This window comes from Python bivittatus, unplaced genomic scaffold (assembly GCF_059951505.1).
Source record: "Python bivittatus isolate LINGU-HERP-01145 unplaced genomic scaffold, Pbiv_v1 ctg000350_np1212, whole genome shotgun sequence".
Lineage (NCBI taxonomy): Eukaryota > Metazoa > Chordata > Lepidosauria > Squamata > Pythonidae > Python > Python bivittatus.
The window spans coordinates 226,628-245,715 of record NW_028277074.1 but is presented as its reverse complement, the minus strand read 5'-3'; the positions used below and the strand labels follow the sequence as shown (position 1 = coordinate 245,715).

At 39.2% G+C, this 19,088-nt stretch overlaps 1 protein-coding gene across 3 annotated transcripts in view; it reads right to left on the bottom strand.

The window, feature by feature from the left end:
- Positions 1-9,904, bottom strand: part of ALCAM (activated leukocyte cell adhesion molecule) — a 125,696-nt gene extending 115,792 nt beyond the window's left edge. For 2 of the 3 annotated variants that reach the window (XM_088144467.1, XM_088144468.1), the window contains exon 1: positions 9,494-9,904. In XM_088144467.1, coding sequence (XP_088000593.1) covers positions 9,494-9,602 — 109 coding nt within the window. In that variant the 5' untranslated portion in view covers positions 9,603-9,904. Of the gene's footprint in view, positions 1-9,122; positions 9,348-9,493 lie in introns of those variants that run through there. The other variant, XM_088144469.1, reaches the window with a different exon arrangement.
- Positions 9,905-19,088: the final 9,184 nt, after the last annotated feature.

Sequence of the window (19,088 nt, the reverse complement as noted above, 5' to 3'; positions counted from 1 at the left end):
CCATCCACTTTTATTTAAAAAGGATCCCAGCATATCATAGAGTTTCAAAATGCTCATGCTCTCAAAGTGAGTAAACCTTTTCTGTTGTTGATATTGGCTGTAACATTATATTTTGCAGTTCTGTACCCTAGTGCTAGTATTTATGACCCTTACAATTTACAAATGCAAAGTCTATCCTCTGGAAAATCTATCCTCTACATACTGTAATAAAAATGCAATCAGAGTATATAGGTGGATGTTCTTTGGAATCAACAGTGAGGAAATTGCATACAAAGAACAGCATTCAGGAGAAAATCATGAAAAACTGAACATTTCTAAGTGTCATCAGATAATTAGATGATAACAATCCAACTACATGACACATATATTTCAAAAACAGTAGAAAGATATTTCTATGAAAATAGCACTGGTTTTCAAGCAATATATTTATTGCTTGAAAGATTTAAGTCTAAGACTTACACATAAATCACTTTGGATTTTATCCTAAACACATTAATATGGTATAAGTATCTCTATCAATACATCATTACCAAATAAACTTCATGCTCTAAGGCTCTGTTTTTAAGACATGCTGTTCAGTTAATTTTCAATTTTTGAAAGCTACAACATTAGTTTAGCATCAGAAAAATAGTGTTATACTAATGCTACAATATGAGGCACATGACAATGCAAATAGCAAATGCACCAGGGCAAATCTTTAATACTGTGATTAAATTAGAAAGACTTAAATGATACTTGACCTTCAGTCTTGTCATATTTATTGTGAGCCCAACACATATACAACTACAGGTAGTCCCTGACTTATGACCACAATTAGGACTGGAATTTTGGTCACTAAGCAATGTGGTTGTCACGTGACCACACTGCTTAGCAACCGCAATCCCAGTAATCCCTGTTGCCATAGTTAATCAGATTTTACTGGTCATTAGCTTAGTACCTACCTCGATCCAAGCCATTCCAGGCTTGGTCCCTCCCAGCCCCGAGGCTCAGTAAGGTAAGGGACTGCCTCCAACTCTCCCCCCATCTCTGCCCTTTTGGCCACCCTGCATCCTGCCTTGCAGTGCAACAAGCAGCCCCAAAATCCTGCAGTCTGGGGCTGCTTGCCATGCCCCAGGAAGCCACAGCCACAGCCACCCCAGCCCAGTCCCAGTCACCCTCACCACCCTGCACTCCGAGACCCCTACTGTCCTGCACTCTGCTGCCCCAGCTGATTTTGCTGCCGTCTTCTTGCTCCTGCTGCTGCTGAGGCTTAAAAGAGCTTAAAGGAGCTGGAATATGCCAAAATGCCCCTTTGCGCCACGCTCCTGTATGGGGCTGGCATTGCACTGTGAAAAAGGAAAAAAAAGCAAAGAGCAAAGAGGTGTTCTTTGCAAAGAGCTCCTGGGCAGGGATGCTGTGAAAAAAGGGGGGAGAAAGGCTGCTTTGGGCTTCCCCTCCCCATTTTTCACAGTGCAAAACCAGCCCCATATGGCCCAGGAGCACAATGTAAAGGGGAGTTTTGGCATGTTGCAGCCCATTTAAACTGCTTCATGCATTTTTTTTTCCACAGTGCAAAGCCAGCCCCATACAGCCCAGCAGCCAGGCTGGGCATGCCTCAACAGCAGTGGGATCAAGAATATGGTGGCAAAGGTCAGCTGGAGTGGCAGAGCACAGGGAAGTAGGGGGCCAAAAAAAGGGCATAGATGGGGGAGATAGGCAGGTGGGGGGAGCTGAAGCACCCCTGTGGTCTAAGTGCGGACAGGCTGCCAAGTGCCCCAATTTTGATCAAATGACCATGGAGGCGCCACAATGACCATAACTTTGGGCAAGGGTCATAAGTCGCTTCATTCAGCACCATTGTAACTTCAAGCAGTCACTAAATGAATGGTCATAAGTCAAGGACTACCTGCAATATGAAGTTTCATGGAACTTTGCATAAAGTAATGTTTCCTCATTGTTTTCTATGTCAAGAAAAAAAATGCAAAAAAATTGTGAAGCATTCCATTAAGACACATGGTACAGGGAAGTTCTGAACAAAATTTCAAAGATTATTTATACCTGTTCTACTCTGTAAAAATCTAGCATGCAAAACAATATAAAACCATAAACTTTTCATCTGCCAAGTCATAAAAAGACTCAAGTTAAAAAGCTTAATCAAAAAGGAAAAGTTTTCTTAAATAGAAGCTGAAGATGTACAGACCTCTGAAAGGATGGAATGCAAGCCGTTAGGGTAAATCCCTTTAAAAAGTATTAATATAACCGCTATTATCCACAAGAAGTTCAGCTGGCGCATCTTAAATACAATTGACATTTCCAAATTTCTTCACGTCTGTTATAATAAACAAGTGTTATCTTTTACTGGATAAAAAAATACTTTATTCATGACAGAAAGTTCAGAGTATGCATTATGTTAAAATGTTTATCTTGTCTGGATTTAGTTACTTATTCCTCTTTTAGACCAATACTGGCATTATAATCAGCCAAGGACATCCATAGTTATTTGGGATTGTTGGACAGTATAAAATATTATCAGCATTTTAATAATAGTATGCCCCCAAACTTCAAATGACTTCACCAAGGAGTTTCATATAGCTGTTTAACCTGGAATACATAAAGGAGCCTGAATTCCACAAACCAAATTTTATTTTGGGACTATTATTCCCATAATCTCTTGTCTTTGGTTATATTCACTAATGCTGATCGGAATTGAAGGCTAAAGACATCTGGAGGCAGATTATCTACACCTGCCATAGCTGATAGTACTGAACATTGCTGAGTGGTCCAGATGGTGAGCTTCATATGGCAAGAATTTATCCTTGAGCAGTGCAAGCATAAAAGTACTTATCAACACACATAAACAGTAATCAAAGTCACATGTCTGAAGTAAACAACTGGATCTGTAACAATGGAAAGGATTTATAAGTATCCTTGGAATACATCGGCCTAATCCTACGGCAATTATTTATGATTTTGCAACATTGGAGATATACAATTTCTAATATGCTAGTTAATAATTCTATACGGCTTGAGGAGCAGAGATATTGTGAATTAAGCAGTGAAGATTCTTTTGAAGTATAATTATATTCTATAATACCACCAGATAATACAGGGAAGGAGTAATTAATGCAATTAATCTACATTATATTTTTTATAAAATACATAAAACATTATGTCATTATAATCATCAAATTATGTTATATAGTCATATTACGTATGGCGTAATATCATTATATGATATCATACTGTTGATATAGTAGTGTCATTACGGCCATATTTTCCTCAGGATAAATGCCTGGAAATTTGTTGGAATTATAGTTATTATAATATCTTTTGCACATTTTTAAAAACATTAATATTCTCATGTCTAAATTGTGTCTAATCCACACTGCATTAATTGAACTATGAAATGTATCTGTACTTTCTTCACTAATGTATCTTCTTAAAAATAACTAAGAATTATAGGGGTTGATCCAATGCATTGGAAGGAATTTAATGAAAATTAGGTTAAATAACATCAAGATGAGAAGACACTATAGGACTGAAATCAAGATTAAATAAATAAAGTAATTAAAATAATTTGTAAGGACAGAAATAAAATAAACAAATCATCTTTTGACAGCTGGTGGGGAACAGTTTAATGTTTTATTACTTCAGGTGCTTTTAACTAAACACTGCAGGTCTATTCCAAACATGAGGTAACCTCTTTAAGTTACAGCCTGAAACTTGCTTTCTCTTTTCATTATTTCATCACTTTTAATAAAAAAAAGGAGGGGGAAGCATATTTCTTATGAATGAAAAAAATACTAAGCCACTAGATACTGATTTGTTGCAGAAACATGTAAATAAGCAAGGAAAGCCAAATGAATCAAGCTAAGGAGACATCCAACAGAGAACTTCTCCATTAGAATATTGGATTAACAGTCACTTGAATAAGTAGGAATTACACATTGCTCAGTTAAACGACATTTGTTAACTGGGCCATCTTTCAAAGAGTGTGCACAAAAATATTATGCAAATCCATCCACGATCTAGGTGGGTACTATTCCATTTAACTATTACACATTTCACAATTTGTTTCTTTTACCTTTTCCTTTTTTTACAGGAATGACCTGAAAAATATCATGTGATAAAATTTGGCAATTCAAGGGGAGAACCCAGGGACTGGTGAATACAGATTAAGCTCACCCATTCAGTAACTGTCACATTTCTTAGAATAAGCCAAAGATGCAATATAATGTGAATAAAATACTAATCTGTTACTGAGAAGTGAAAATTTCCCCTACTCTCAACTCAACAAAAAATAGACCTTCTAAACATCTTTAAATGCACAGAGGTCAAGAGAAAGCCCCTGAGAAAGATGTTGTGTGGGTGTGTTAGAATCTCCATACTAAAGACTGATATACAGTATTCACCCAATACGGCATATCAGTCTTTAGTATGGAAATTCCAATACACCCACACATCTCACTTATTTACAGGAATAATTTAGACGGCAATAACTGGCTCTCCAGATGTTGCTGAACAACAGATAGAGGAAGGTAATCTAATTTGCAAGTGTACAAAATTCACCTAGCAGAACAAATACATAATATGCATTCTTTAATTTTGTTATATACACACAGACACAGACACACACACACATATATATGAATGATATATTGTTTGTGCCCTTGAGTTAATGCTGACTCTGTTGACTGAACAAGTTCATGTAGTTTTCATGGCAACATTTTTGAAAGTAATTTGTCATTGTCTTTTCCTAGGCCTGAGAGGGTTAGAGGCAGGGCTAGAACTCACAATCTCTAGCTCAGTGTTTCTCAACCTTGGCAACTTTAAGACGTGTGGACTTCAACTCCCAGGATTCCCCAGCCAACCATGCTGGCTGGGTTATTCTGGGAGTTGAAGTCCACATGTCTTAAAGTTGCCAAGGTTGAGAAACACTGCTCTAGCTTCTAGCCCAGTGCCTTTAATTACTACACTAAACTAGCTCCCTCTGCAAAAATCATACCCCAAAATTCAGCCTTCCTTTTACCTTTCCTAAACCCCGCTGAAAATATGTTACAGCACCTATATGTATAAGAGAATATATATATACATATAATTACCTTTGAATAAGTAATTAAGGGTTTTTTTTTTACATACAGAACTGTAACTCTCAGCACTCTTGTAACAGCTATATAAATTTAACAAATCAAATCAATCAATCAATCACCTGGCCATGATAACTGGATGGCCACAGGTTCTCTATCTCTACCTTAAAAGGGTCACAGATTGATTTATTGACCTTTGTACTTCACATTAATGCTCTTCAAGAGCAATTCAACATTGTTTTGAAATCTCACAACATTTATCAAAATATTGCCCAATATATTTATATCTAATTTATATCTAAATGATAAACCACTTGTACACACACACATAATCTAAATATTATAAATATTTATTTATCATACATATACACACATATGTACTATCACTTAAACACACTTTGTCACTTACCCATAAAAATAAGCAAGAGCACTTTTCTTAGAATAAGAAAGAGGTGTTTTGTTTAAGGATACTTAATGAAACATATTCATAAAACACATGAATTTTGAATTGGAAATATCCAATTCACCTTTCTCCCTCTATTACAGTACTCTAAGCCTATCTATTTAGCAACCCATATCATTAAAAATACAGAAAAATAATAATAATAATTTGCTGTTAAGAAATGGACATTTAAGTTGTGAGGAATAAACAAGGAATAAGCATTTAAGTAATTAACAATTAAATGGCAGGCCATACAAAACTAAAAAGCTGCACTAAGCTAAACTAAGACCAGTAAATCCATCAAAGGGATCTGAAGGATACCAAGCACACACAAGCAAGACAGCCTCATGATCCCAGCAAATAACACTAAATACCTTCTGCCACCATTACTACACATAAAATGTGGTAATTACAACTAGTTTCACTGCTGGCCTAAAACTTCAGGAGTTTGCATATAAGAGTACTGCCCTATTCTGAACAAGTTGGTAGTAAATTCCACTGGTCAACTATCAGAAAAATTTCGTTGTATTTGTACTGGGTCTCTCTGACTTTAGCCTCATTGGGTCAGTCTAGTATTTTTACAATTTTAATATATTTCTATCACTTTTGTTCTTCTTTCTAAACTACTTTCCCACCCCCCATGTCCACTTTAGTGATTGTGCCCAGCCTTTTCCAGCTCTCCAGTAGGTATAAGCCCTGGGACTGTATGGGTACACAGGTTTATGTGAAATTCTTACAATGTTGATCTTTTTATTTTTAATTCTTTTCCTAAGGATCCACAGTATTGTATTTCCACAGCAGCTGCACAGCAGTTTATGTTTCCATTGGGCCATCCACCACCACTTCAAAATGCCTTCCCTGGTCAACTGTCAGCTTAGGCTTCAGTGGCAATTATATTACATTAGAGGAGGGAGGGAATTAGTCCCAAATTTATATTTTTTTAAAGGAAAGCCTGTTTCAGCTATCATGCTTATAATTATCACAAGTAATTATGTATCTGTTTGCATCCACACAGCAACGCTAACACCACATTCCCTGGGTAAAACCCACTGAGTTCAATCAACTTACTTTCTAGTAATGGTGTCTGTCTCAGCAAAACGGCATTTTCAATTCCTTAAAAATTCTCTTTTGAAACAAAAACAGCTATGTAAGATAATCTACTTTATTTAAGGAAGAAATTCAAAGCAGAAAATCCTACTACACACTCACACTAGATGACTTTGAGTTGACACAAAAGTCATTAAGCCACTAAATAGATATATTTCATGTTTTCAGCAACCTACCATTCCTTTCTTTTGGTACAATATTAGAATTAAATATGTTAATATATTACATTATAGATAATACTAAGAGCAGCCAAAACATTATAGGGCAGAATCTGAGACATTCTATGTAATTCTTTGTTTGCTTAGTATAACTACATACCAGAATTATATTACACAGACTATACAGAACACTTTTATTTCGGGTGTATGCAATCTCCCCTCTGCTATACTGCAGCATTTTTTTTTTCTTTAAGTAAATCTCACTGTCTCCAATGGGGCTTACTCTCTAGCAACCATGCATAAAACTGCACCCTAAATCAAACCGCTGAATTCTGGCTTACCTAGTCTTTTCATGTTGCACTGCACTTGGTTTTCTTTGAAAATGCAACCCCATTGCTGCTTAAAGACAGGATAATTAAATATGGCATTTAATGCAATTTAACTGAAGCACTGTTCAATTTTATTGCAAGAATATTTAGCTTCACTAACTGAAATTAGAAATTTAGATTGTACTGATCAAAACACTACCAGTTGTGGATGAATGTGCTAAATATGCACATACCTAAGTTAGCTTCTGTATCCCCAGTTAAAAGCTGGCCTTTATACAGTTAATAAGAGTGTTCTCCAAATGTGCCATCTAGAGACTGAAAACACTGAGCCCACTACAAAGATTCTATATTTATTCAAAGGTTGACACACAAAGCTGCTCTCTTCAAGTAATACAAAATGTCACCACAGGCTGACGCTCTTTCTACGAGAATAATGAGAGGCTGCAGAGTGTAGGAAAAGTACAGTTTGCAGTTTGCTTTCCTTGTTCCAGTCCTGGTTAACACACAACTAGATTCAGAGAGAAAACTGCAAACAGAACTGCCCAGGATATTTCAGTAGTCCCGTTTACCTTATTCCTGAAAAGCTCAAGAAATAATAGGAATCAAGCTGAAATTTCAGTGAAGAGTCACACACATGAGAAATTCCACCAGGTTTGAATGAACTTGCTCCAAAATGAAAGAGCTCCAAAATGGAGCTGATGAACACAAAACTCATGCTTTTGGAACTGGAAGAGTCTAGTTCTAAACATCCTAATTGATCTTACATCACTGAGAATAATATTCCAGGCTGATCTCACACTTCTTTGCTTGAAGACTTTCCAAGCATCTGCAAGCAGAGAACAGGTTTAATGTTTCAGTGTTACAATCTGTCATCCCTAAAGACTCAACCGTTGAAGATCAATAAATAAAGTTAGGACTATATTTTTTGATCCCTCAAATTCTGAAAGCAGGACAATGATGAATCTGTCAGCATCCAAGAATGTGGTATGTACATGTATATACAACACAGGAAGAGAATCAAAGTCTATACAGAATTGCACAGGTGGAAACGTTCCCACAGAGGAATAGCAGAAAGGTGTTGCAGCCTAGGGAGCCATTTATTGAACTGTTATATATAAGTAGAGCAGCAATTTTCTCTACAAGGCTTACTATAATGATATTTATAGTATTAATGCCTTAAAATCAGTCTGATAGGACCCCCAAATTTGCTTTGAACTTTAAACTAGCCTTCTGTTTGAATTATCTTTCACTGTTTACCTCCACACCCTATTTTTTCTGCTATACACAGAGAACTTGCTGGTCCTTTGAGCTATAGGAGGTGGTTGTTGGAGTTGTGTGTGTGTGTGTGTGTGTACGCCTGCAGAGGCAGATGAAGTCACCTTGTTCTGTTCTCTCTTGCACATCCAGTAAGGCAACTTTCAAAAGGAGCAGAAGAAACCAACCCGAGATAAAGGCTTTTCTGTATCTGACAAATCTTTTTCAGCTTCCCAGAGAGTTAAAGGGGAGCTGGCAAGCACATTTTGTTTGCTTTCTTAACAAAACCCAAGCAGGCAAGGAGAAAAATAAATAACTGAAAGGCAATATTTTACCATCTATATTATGTAAGAAGACAAGAGCTGACAACCCTTAATTTGAATTTAAAATAGGACAGTCCCACCTATCAGAAGCTCACTATTAAGTGGCCTGTGAATCTCTCTGAAGCAGCACTGCAGCCAGAAGTAAAGCTGGCCAAGATCAATAGGCTTCTCCCAAATAAATACACACAAGAGCGGAACCTTAAAAGTGAGATGATTTGGGCAGGGGGGGGGGGACCAAACCGAAATAGAAATATTAATTTTAAAAAAGCTCGGCTTTCTAAAGCTTTCCAAAGCTTCCTTGACTAGGACCCACTAAATCTGCCTAGCTTGAGGGTCTGCTCTTTTCTACAAAAGTCCCAACGAGTTTAATAAGTACGGGATTGCAGTCGCGTACGGGCTGCAGCATACGTGAACTGGGGATAGTAATCTATTCACACACTTACCTAGCCTGGTCGATTCTGATCAGCCTGCCTCTCACTTTCCCTCATCCCCGCAATATAAGGCATTCGATTTCTAAATGACAGAACGCGAGGCTCGCCCGGAGCAGGGGGGTTTCGAGGAAACGCATCGCGACTGAACGCCAGAATCCAGAACCAGCGGGAGCGCGACACAGACCCACCTGGAGCCGCAACTCGGCTCGCCCTCCCTAAAGTTCCACGCAATCGAGAAATAGAAAGAGAAAGCGGATGGATGACGAAGACGCCGAGAAGCCGGAACCCTGACAGCTTTTCCTGGGCGGCCACACAGCCCCACGGCGCGCCTGAAGGGTCCCCGGCCGGGCGCAAGTTGAGCTCCGCTCCAATCGCTCACTTACCTGGCCGCAGGGAAAGGGCAGACAGCAGCAAACCCAGGAGAAGCAGCAGCGGCGGTTGCCGCTGCAGCCGGTAAGGAAAGCAAAAGGCGACGGCAGAGGGCATCTCCATCCCGCCTCCCCGCCAGGCGAACGGCGACTTCGGCCGCTGCTCCTCCCGAAGGCGAGGAAGGAAGGACGACTGGGCGGGCTCTTCCAGGCAGCGGAAGCGGCTTCTTCTCCGAAGGAGAACTGCAGCAGGTCCGGAACTTTCCAGCGAGCGGGGAGCAAGGGGAGGGGGGCAGGCAGAAGAAGTTGGAGGCTCGAGGAAGCGGCCGCTACAGCTTCTACGACGGAGGAGGAACGAGCGAGCGAGCGAGCCGCCAACCGCGACCGCTCGGAAGCAGGTGGCTCTTTCCTCTGACAGCCTAGTGGCGCTCCAAGACCGAAAGCCGAAAGAAAGAGGTGGGGCCAGCAAGGGAGGACACGCCCCTGCGCTCAAAGTGCCGGATCCTTCGCCGAGAGTCGTTTCCAGCCTTCTGATAGCGAGCGAGTAGCGCGGCTACTGTACGGGGAAAGGGGGCGTCGCAATTTGCCTCGAGCGGGGCAGGGCGCGTTCAAACTAAGGAGCAGGCGAAAATGCGGAATGGAAGCCGAGCTGTGTCTTGATCGGCAAGAGGTTGACGGGGTTGAATGAAACGGCCTGGGAAAGAGAGGGACAGAGAACTATCCAAATGCAGTGTAGGGTCGCTCGGGTTTCGGCAGAGTGGGAGGTGATAGTAGCAGAGCTGACGAAATTCTAGAGCATCTTCTGCTGCAATCCTGTGCGTGTTTATGGGCAGTAAGTCCCACTGTGCAAGGGAGCTTACTCCCAGGGAAGTGTGCAAAGGATGCAGTCCTGGATGCTCCGAACCCCGGATCAGGCTGAAGGGCGCCTTATTCCGGAGAGAAAGAAGCCCCCCCCCCAAAAAAAAAGGACGGGTTGGAAGAAGGGAAACTTGATCGTCCCCAGAATGGAACTCGCATTGGATTGCTGCTTTCTAGAAAGAATCCTGTTCCTAGCAAAGATTGTGGCCTTAATGTGCCAAGGCTGGGATCTCTTGCCAGAAGCGTGCGATGTGGGGAGAAGGAGAACGCAGCGTCTGCTACCAAGAAGTAAGAGCCAGCTTGCAGGAAATTCCAATGAAACAGCACCGCAGCTGTAATCCTAGATGCATTCAGCTGAGAACAGTGATGCAAAGATCTTTGTGTCTAGGTTCCCGGGAATAGGTCCCAATAAGACTTCTAAGCAAACGTGTACAGGGATATGCAGTAAAAGGCAAGGATTCTGTTCGTTTGCGCCAACATAATTGCTTTTCAGGGCTTCATCCCAAAGGACTACAATGGCTTAACTTTATGGTGAATACAGTGTTTAAATTCTTAAGTAGATATTTTTCCCAGGAGATTCTGGTGCCTCTGTGATCTCAGATGTTGCCAAAGGCTTCAGTTAAATCAGTAGGTGATAGATGGAAGGGTGAATTGGATCGGATTAGTTAGGAAAAAACTGTTGCATTCTTAACTCTGCCCTGCCAAGCCCTTGATTCTTTTTTTTTTTCAATTATCCTGTTGATCTTAAACAAGCTAAACAGAGAAAATGGTTTAGAGGAATCATCTCTGACTTTCTAGGATTGTATTTTAAGGTTTTCTTTTCTTTCTTTTTCTCTCCCAATTGCCTCAAAGGGGCTTACAGTGATTCTCAAAAAAATCACTATGATTGGACAAGTGTGCCCTAGTGCATTTAAACATGCATGCGCAGAAAAATAGTTATATTAATAATTATTTCACACTACTTTGCAAGTAGACCTTTCTCTGTCTTTTTCAATCACAGGAACAGTTCCAAAAGATATTTATGAACCTGAGGGGCAAATCAGCATCTTCCAAGTAATACTCTTGTGATACTTCATTCTGCAATTATTTAATTTTTTTTTTTTAGTTTTTATGAAACAAGCCTCACTTGTGACATGAGTCCTCTTAATGGTATGAAAGCAAGAGAGAGAGAGAGAGAGAGAGAGAGCATATTTTCTTGAGTAAAAAATATCCCAAGACAGAATTAGATTGAAAACAAACTGGGGCCCCCAAAGCATCACATATATGAAAATTATGATTTCCCTTGCTCCCTGTCCCGTCTGTGCACATAGTAACATAGATGTGAAATTGCTGCACTCTGGGGTTAGATAGTAGGTTTATCTATACCTAATTATGTACTAGTTTAGCACACTAGTACAATTGCCCCATAAAAATGCTGACTGCTGAAATTTTGGAGCTGGGATACATAAAACAGTTCCTTTAGAACATAGAGTAAAAGTGCATGGCTGTAAGGATATACTTATCTCTTATGGTATATGACACAGTTTGGGTGATAAATTGAAATCAAAGAATAAAGCCCTTTCCTGCACATTTTCAGCCCTAATTTTATTCATTTGAACCACAGTTTTCTGTTTGAACATTTATTTCACAGAAGACAGAGAAAGGCAAGTTAGCCAAGTAATTGGGTATAAGAGGAGAGATAGTCTGAGTTTCAAATAACCTTTCATATTTCCCACCACAAAGCATAATAAATACCTATTTTGTAGAAGACAGTGAAGGCAAACTGGAATACCCTCCCCCACTAATTTAAATGCCCATGTGCACACACACACACACGGGGTATAACCACTAAGGCTTGTGAAACCATGATTAAAACATGGTTCAAATCAAAATGGCCACTTTGAGGGCCTTCAGGTATCTTCTCTGCATGTGTGTGTGTATTCAGAAAGCGCTTCTGGTAAAGGAACTGGCCAAATGAAACAGTTGCCTTTGATGCTTCAGTTGAGGGCCTCACTGCAGGTACCTTGATTTTTCAAGATACCTTGAATCAAATTGCTCCTTTGCACCAATTTGAGAGCTGCTTTGTACAGACATAATCCCCAGATTTAAAAGCAAGAGGAGCAAAAAAGATGTTCCTACTGTGCACACATGTACCAACACAGACAAAAGAGACAGATTTCATAAACAAGCTAATACATGCCACAATATAAAAAGGATTTTTTCCAATCTGTTGTATTTTTTTCCTGCTTAATCCTGATCAAACCAACCTACAGTGTTAAAACACCTTTATACTTTCTACCAATCCCTATTGCTACCTTAGGATCCCTTTTATACTTTCAAGATACTGCCTCCAATCTCCGTCCTTCCTCCTTCGCTTTCTGATAAGCTGAGGGTGTTTTAAAATAAAAGCCTGTTAGCTGAGGGTGTTTTAAAATAAAAGCCTGTTCTAAGCAGCTAGATGTGTTTTAACAGAATTACCATAGGAATTCTTGAAAATGAAAATGAGACTGGAGCTTTGTTTTGCAACATGCTGGTCTCCATGTTGGAAAAAAATATATATACTCCACCAAATTAGGGGAGGCAAAGAATTTGGTAGCAATCAAGAGAGATCTGCAGATGTGCTGGAGCCACTGGTAAATACTGGAAAGGGAATAGGAATCAGAGTATGTAAGGAGCTGTGACAGACCAATTTTTCTACAACTTTGCCCTTTTATTTTCAGCTGATGTTTCCATGTCTGATGCCTCCTGGAGGGCAGTGAATATGTTTAATCTTCATTAAGTTGATTTAAGTTTCTGGATTTTCTTTAAAAATCCTCATATACTTGAAAATTATCTTCAATATTCCAAAACAATTATTTTACCTAATTTTCATATTTGCTTGATAGGGATTTAGCAAACTTGTGTTGTGTAAGAAGGAAAAATACTCTCACAGGAATGTTACTATTCAGAATTATTATTTGGCTTTTATGTTTTTGTGTTATTTGGCTTTTATGAATAAAGAGAGAAAGATTTCAGGAAAATCTGAGGGAAAATTCCTAGTGGAAATCATCCACTTCAGTTCTTGGACAACACATAGTTTCCTGGAGAAAGAAAAGAAGGCAGGGATTATTAATATATCAATCCTGAGATGTCCTTTGAGTTTGTGAAAACTTCTAGCACTTGTCTGTAGATGGCCCCATTTTTCTACCCAGCTGATAAATGGACCACCAAGTCAACTATTAGAATAGACAAAAAGGAGATTCAGCAACAACATCAAACTTCCTTGTACTAAAGACAGCAGAGTTTTCTTCATAAATGTATATAATGGGAGCAAAGTGATTTTATACAATGCTTTCAGGATCAGGCAGGTTACAGGTGATAATTGTTTTACCAAAAGAGAGAATGAGGAAGTCTTAAGGCTTCACTGCTCACTGCATGACTTGCAAGACTACTTGAACAGATACCACAGTGTGTAACAGATTTCCCTGATGAATACTCTTTTCACATGCTCATTTACGGAAACAGATATTTAGCTTTCATGCTCACTTCTCATTCTCAGAAATCTATTATAAAATAATGAATGGAAGGTGTGGAAAGGGAAAGGAACATTTTCAGGATCAGGGAAAAGTATCATATTTCTAACTTACCTACAATATTTTTATAACTGCCAAATGGATAGGCAAGTAAAATTATTGTAGTATAATGACAATGCTAGTCTGTTCAGGTGGTTTTCACTTGGCTTTTTATAGCATTTCAGAGAAGAGAAGCCCACAATAGAATTATAGTTCATAGAATTGGAAGAGACCTTAGAGGACATGTAGTTCAAAGCCCTGATCAGTGCAGGAACCAGTGCAGCATCTCTGACGTATAACCTCTGTCTGGAGACCTTCAATAAAGAAGAATTTCCCACGTCACATAGCACTGGCTGACAGCTACTATTGTATCAAGTATAATATAGTTTCTCCAACTGTCTAGCTGAGCCTATTTCCTTATAGTTTTAACTCATGTGGTTATGGTCCTTCCCTATGGGGCAGTAGGGAATAAGTCCATTCCTTCTATGTGACAGTTCTTCAAATATTTCAATAACTATTGTATCTTCCCTCAGTTTCTTCCATAGGCTAAATATAACAAAGTCTTTTAACTGTATCTCACAATTGGTTTCTAGGCCCCTCACCATATTGGCAGTCCACCTCTGAACTCTCTCCAATTTATCATTGCCCATTTAGAACCATACAACCAGAACTGGACCCAAGTACGTCTGACCAGGGAAGAATTACTTCTTGTGACATGGACTCTTATGTCCCTTTTATCCCCCCCCTCCCCCCAGACAGTATTTGCCTTTTTAACAAATGCACCACACTGCTGGTTGATGTTTAATTTGTGGTCAACAAAGACAACCCATTCCTTTTCATTTGTACTACTGTTAAGAGAAGTTCCCTCTAACTTGTGCCTTTCATTTTTTCTACCCAAATGCAGATCTTTACATTTCTCCCTGGTAAATTCTATCCTATCAATTTCAGCCTGTTGCTAAGCATGTCTACCCTCCAGGCTTCAGAGACCATAAGAGTCCTCAAGGAGTTCTCAAAGATTACCAAGAGTGGTTCTGCAGTATCCCATGCTAGTTCCTTCAGATACTGATCCTTAATTTAATTTTTGGAAGCCTAAAGGTGTGCCTATGTACCACACTGAAAAGAATTTCTCATGGTATTAGATATCTTAAAAAAAATGTTTTTACCCTGTTTTTCTACTAAAAAGTATTTAAAAATTAAAAAGCACTGAACAAATATAAGCACTGAACAAATAAAAAACAAGAATGATGCTTGTTTATTGCACTGCCAGCTGAAGTATAGATATGAAGATTTTCTTTAAAGCCTCTGCTGTTTCCATTTAATATACATTTGCTGAATCTATCAGTTTCTCACTACTGAATTAGTCAAGCTCTTGGTTCAATCCCTAGTTGTGTCACTCTTGGATTATGAAAGTAGCCTGTTGGCTGGATTTCCTAAGATTTCCTAAGATCTTATTTCATCTTTTGTTTTGTGTCGAGAATGTTGCTCTTAGTTCTATGTGAACTTCCTTATTTTGCCCCTACTTCTTTTTATTGCCAATCATTACATTGGCCAGGAATTCAGGAAAGATAGCAGTAAATTGATGGGGTTGACTCATTGTGCCCTGTGTGGGGGCACACCCAGTTATTTGAAATACCTGCTGATGGCTCCTATTCCTGTGCACTTTGTAGGCTAGGACCATTTGATTCTACTGCATTCTAGAATAGCTCTGTTTCCCTTAAGGGCTTTTCCCTACCTGGATCCACATTTGGAATAAACTCCCACTAGGATTACATTTGGAAACAGATAATTAAAAAGCACTAAACGCTTCTTTTCAGGGGTCTCTGTGAAGTTGCTTTAAAATAAATAAATTCTTATTGGTCACTTTGAAGTAATAGAGATTATTATTATATGTCATAGACCTTTTAGAGACTCAGTTTTTCCTATCACCACAATTATTTGTAGTATATTATGTTTCAGTTGTTTCTTTATTCTATGACTGTTCTGTACTTAGTTAAGCACTTAAAAAATAAAACTGCTACTACTGATTTCCACAAGGTTTCCTGAAAATGGTTTGTTTTGGTTTAGCTTAACATGGGGGAATCCAACTGCTGTATTTTGGAAATTCATGGCATATTGTAAAGTACAACTCCACCCAGATCATCAGATAAAAACAGATTAGCAAAATGTGAACAATCTGCTTCTGCAAAAGAGATTAGGTAATAGGCAAGAAAACTCTGTTGTACCCTGCAGAAAAACTCAGTTTACATCATATCCTTCCATCTATATAGTACTGTGGTTATTTATTTATATTTATATACCAGCCAGCTGGTATGATTTACATAAAAACATAAATCAGCCACAACAAAATAAGAAAGAAGCAGAAATTATAATAAGAAAATGAAGTCCTCTCCAACCAACATCCAACCCCTCCTCCCCAAAACCCCACAACAACAACAAAACAAAACCAGGCCAATTCAGGATAGAATCTCATATAACAACACTGAAAATCATCCAAAAGCTGGTTTAAACAAAGCAGTCTTAAGACCTCTGTAGGAGGTCAAATAGGTGTTAAGAGCATCACTAGGAAGGTCTACATTCTTTAACAGAATATCTTTAATAGAATTCTATAAGCCTTGGAGTGGTAACAGCATTTGCAAAATATTGCAGGAATAAGAACAAATGAACATTCTTTCCACATCCGGCAAACAGGAGGGCAAGAAGCTGTCAGAAAGAGGATCAAAGGAATCAAAGAGGCCCTACCTGAATCCCTATGCCTTTAGATAGCATAGAGACTTATTATATACAGGTAGTCCTTGACCTACGACCATTCGTTCAGTGACCATTCAAAGTTATGACTGTGCTTTTCACTTATGACTGGTTGCAGCACCCTAAAATCACATGATCACCATTTGCAATCTTCCCTGCTGGCTTTCCCAGAAAGTCAATGGGTAAGCCAGTAGGGAAGGTTGCAAGTTGCTGGGGTAAGACTCTCCCACCCACTCACCCTATGCCAGCCCCTCTGTGCTTGTACTGCACCAGCTGCTCACCCACCCTCCCAGACCTGTGCTGTCGTGCACCCCCTTGCACCCTTGCACCCCTGACCTGCACTGTGCTTCTTGCACATCTCCTCACACCCGACCCAAGCTGCACCTCTCACATATTCCCTTGTACCTTTGCACACCCACCCCAACTCACGCCACGCCGCTCATGCATCCCCTCACACCATTGCACACCCCTGCACAACCCCCTCACTCCCCCCCCCCCCAACAGCAGCCACTTACCTGCCTGCTGGCTTGGGACTTGCAACTTCCTGCTGGCTTCCCCACTGACTTTAGCTGTAGGAAGATGGCAGGAAGTTGCTTCACATAACGACCGTGGAATTCCATTAACAATGGCAACTAGGACTGCAGGGATTCCCATCACTAAGCAATGTGGTCATGTTTTACAACCACATAATTTAGTGATGGAAATTCTCGTCCCAATTGCCATTGTAAGTCAAACACTACCTGTAAAGGATCATCTGTCTTCTGTGAGTCCTGCTCAGCCTCTATGATTAAGCAGAGTTGGCCTGCTCCGGGTCCCATCCATTAGATGGAATAACTTGATGGGACTTAAGAAGAGGGCTGACTTTGTTGCAACAGCTGTCCTCTGGAACACCATCTCCCCCAAGATAAATCTAGCACCTACCCTGGCCATGTTCAAAAGAGCTCTGAAAACCTAGTTCTGTCCCCAAGCGTTAAATTAGAATGGGTGGATTATTGCCTTTTAAAGGTTGTTTTTCTTTAATGGTTGTTTTTCTGCATTATTGCCCTTTAATGGTTGTTTTTCTTCTGGCGTTTGGATTTTTCAAAATTGTATTGTAAAACTGCTTTTACTGTAAGCCACTCAGAGTCATTGTAAAGTTTGGCAGTCTTACAAATTTATAAAATAAATGCAAATAAAGTAAATAATTTTACTCACTGATAAATTTGGGCTCAAGCACACATATCTACTTTCCAGGATTCTATAATTGAACCCTTTTTTGTTTTTTAAAAAATCTGCCAAATGAACCTCAGTAAAAATCTAGCTTGTGAGTTGGTTAACGGGTGCTTGACACACCCTTTCGAAGTCTTACAGGTTGGGGCCCTAGGCATCCTTCCTCTTAACACTCACATGTGTCAGGCCGACTTTTGGAGAAGACAGCTTAAAGACAACCCACCAAGGGCTGTATAGGTTAAATACCAGCACCTTGAATTAGATTCAGAAATCTGTTGGTAACCACTACACTGATCACAAAACACATGTTTCTTTGGAATAGCATCTCTCACCTGCAAGCACTATGGCTACCACATTTTGTACCATTTGCAGTTTCCTGGTTAATCTTCAAAGACAGCTCCATAGTTCTTGTGGTAGAGGGATAAGATTTCATTATATCAATTTGAAATTAGCTTTCATAAAAAAGCTAATTTGATTTTTAATTCAAAGCGGGCCTGAATCAGCTTATGTTAAGAGAAAATCCAGATAATCCTTGTGCTGAATTATGATATCTAGCAGCACCTGATAAAATGCAAGTGGTATGAATTAGTTACATAGTTATATAGTTATAACTATTCCTGCTTTGATTAGGCCAAACAGTTTTACCTGCAAAATACTTTCTTGCAGAAAGATTCCTGAATATTGTAGTCTTGAGCCTTGCTAAGGAAATGACTGCCCCTGGCTAAGGTTCACTCAGTGAATATTATTTCTGAGTTGATATACATAGGATAAGATTACTCTGCAGATATGTCAATTCTTGTATGAATACCTGAACAGTGTTTATCCTGAAATGGCAGCTACAGTAGGAGAACAAATGCTACACTAAACCTTGGAAGAAAGGCAGGATATAAATTTAAGAAGCATGAATTCTGCAGGATATAAATCTAACAAAGATAAATAGTAAACAATAATTGTTTACTACCACATGAACCTGAAATTTGATCCTGGACTGAAGATCAGCAGGCCTCGAAAAGGGAAAAATAGGTTGTAAAAAGATAGTCTATTTGCATTCGATTTGATTTGATTAAGTGCCATATTCTAAATGTATTGAAGATGAACCTCCCTTTGTAAAAGCAAATTAATTGTAGAAAAACATACTTCCTTCCAGGTAAATGCAATATGCGTATATTGCCAGAATTATGTAGTACAGATTTGTATATTCAGTTTCCTATTCCTGTTTTGTTTTAATAGCGAGATTATGAATATGCTTTTATTTTTCATTTATTGAC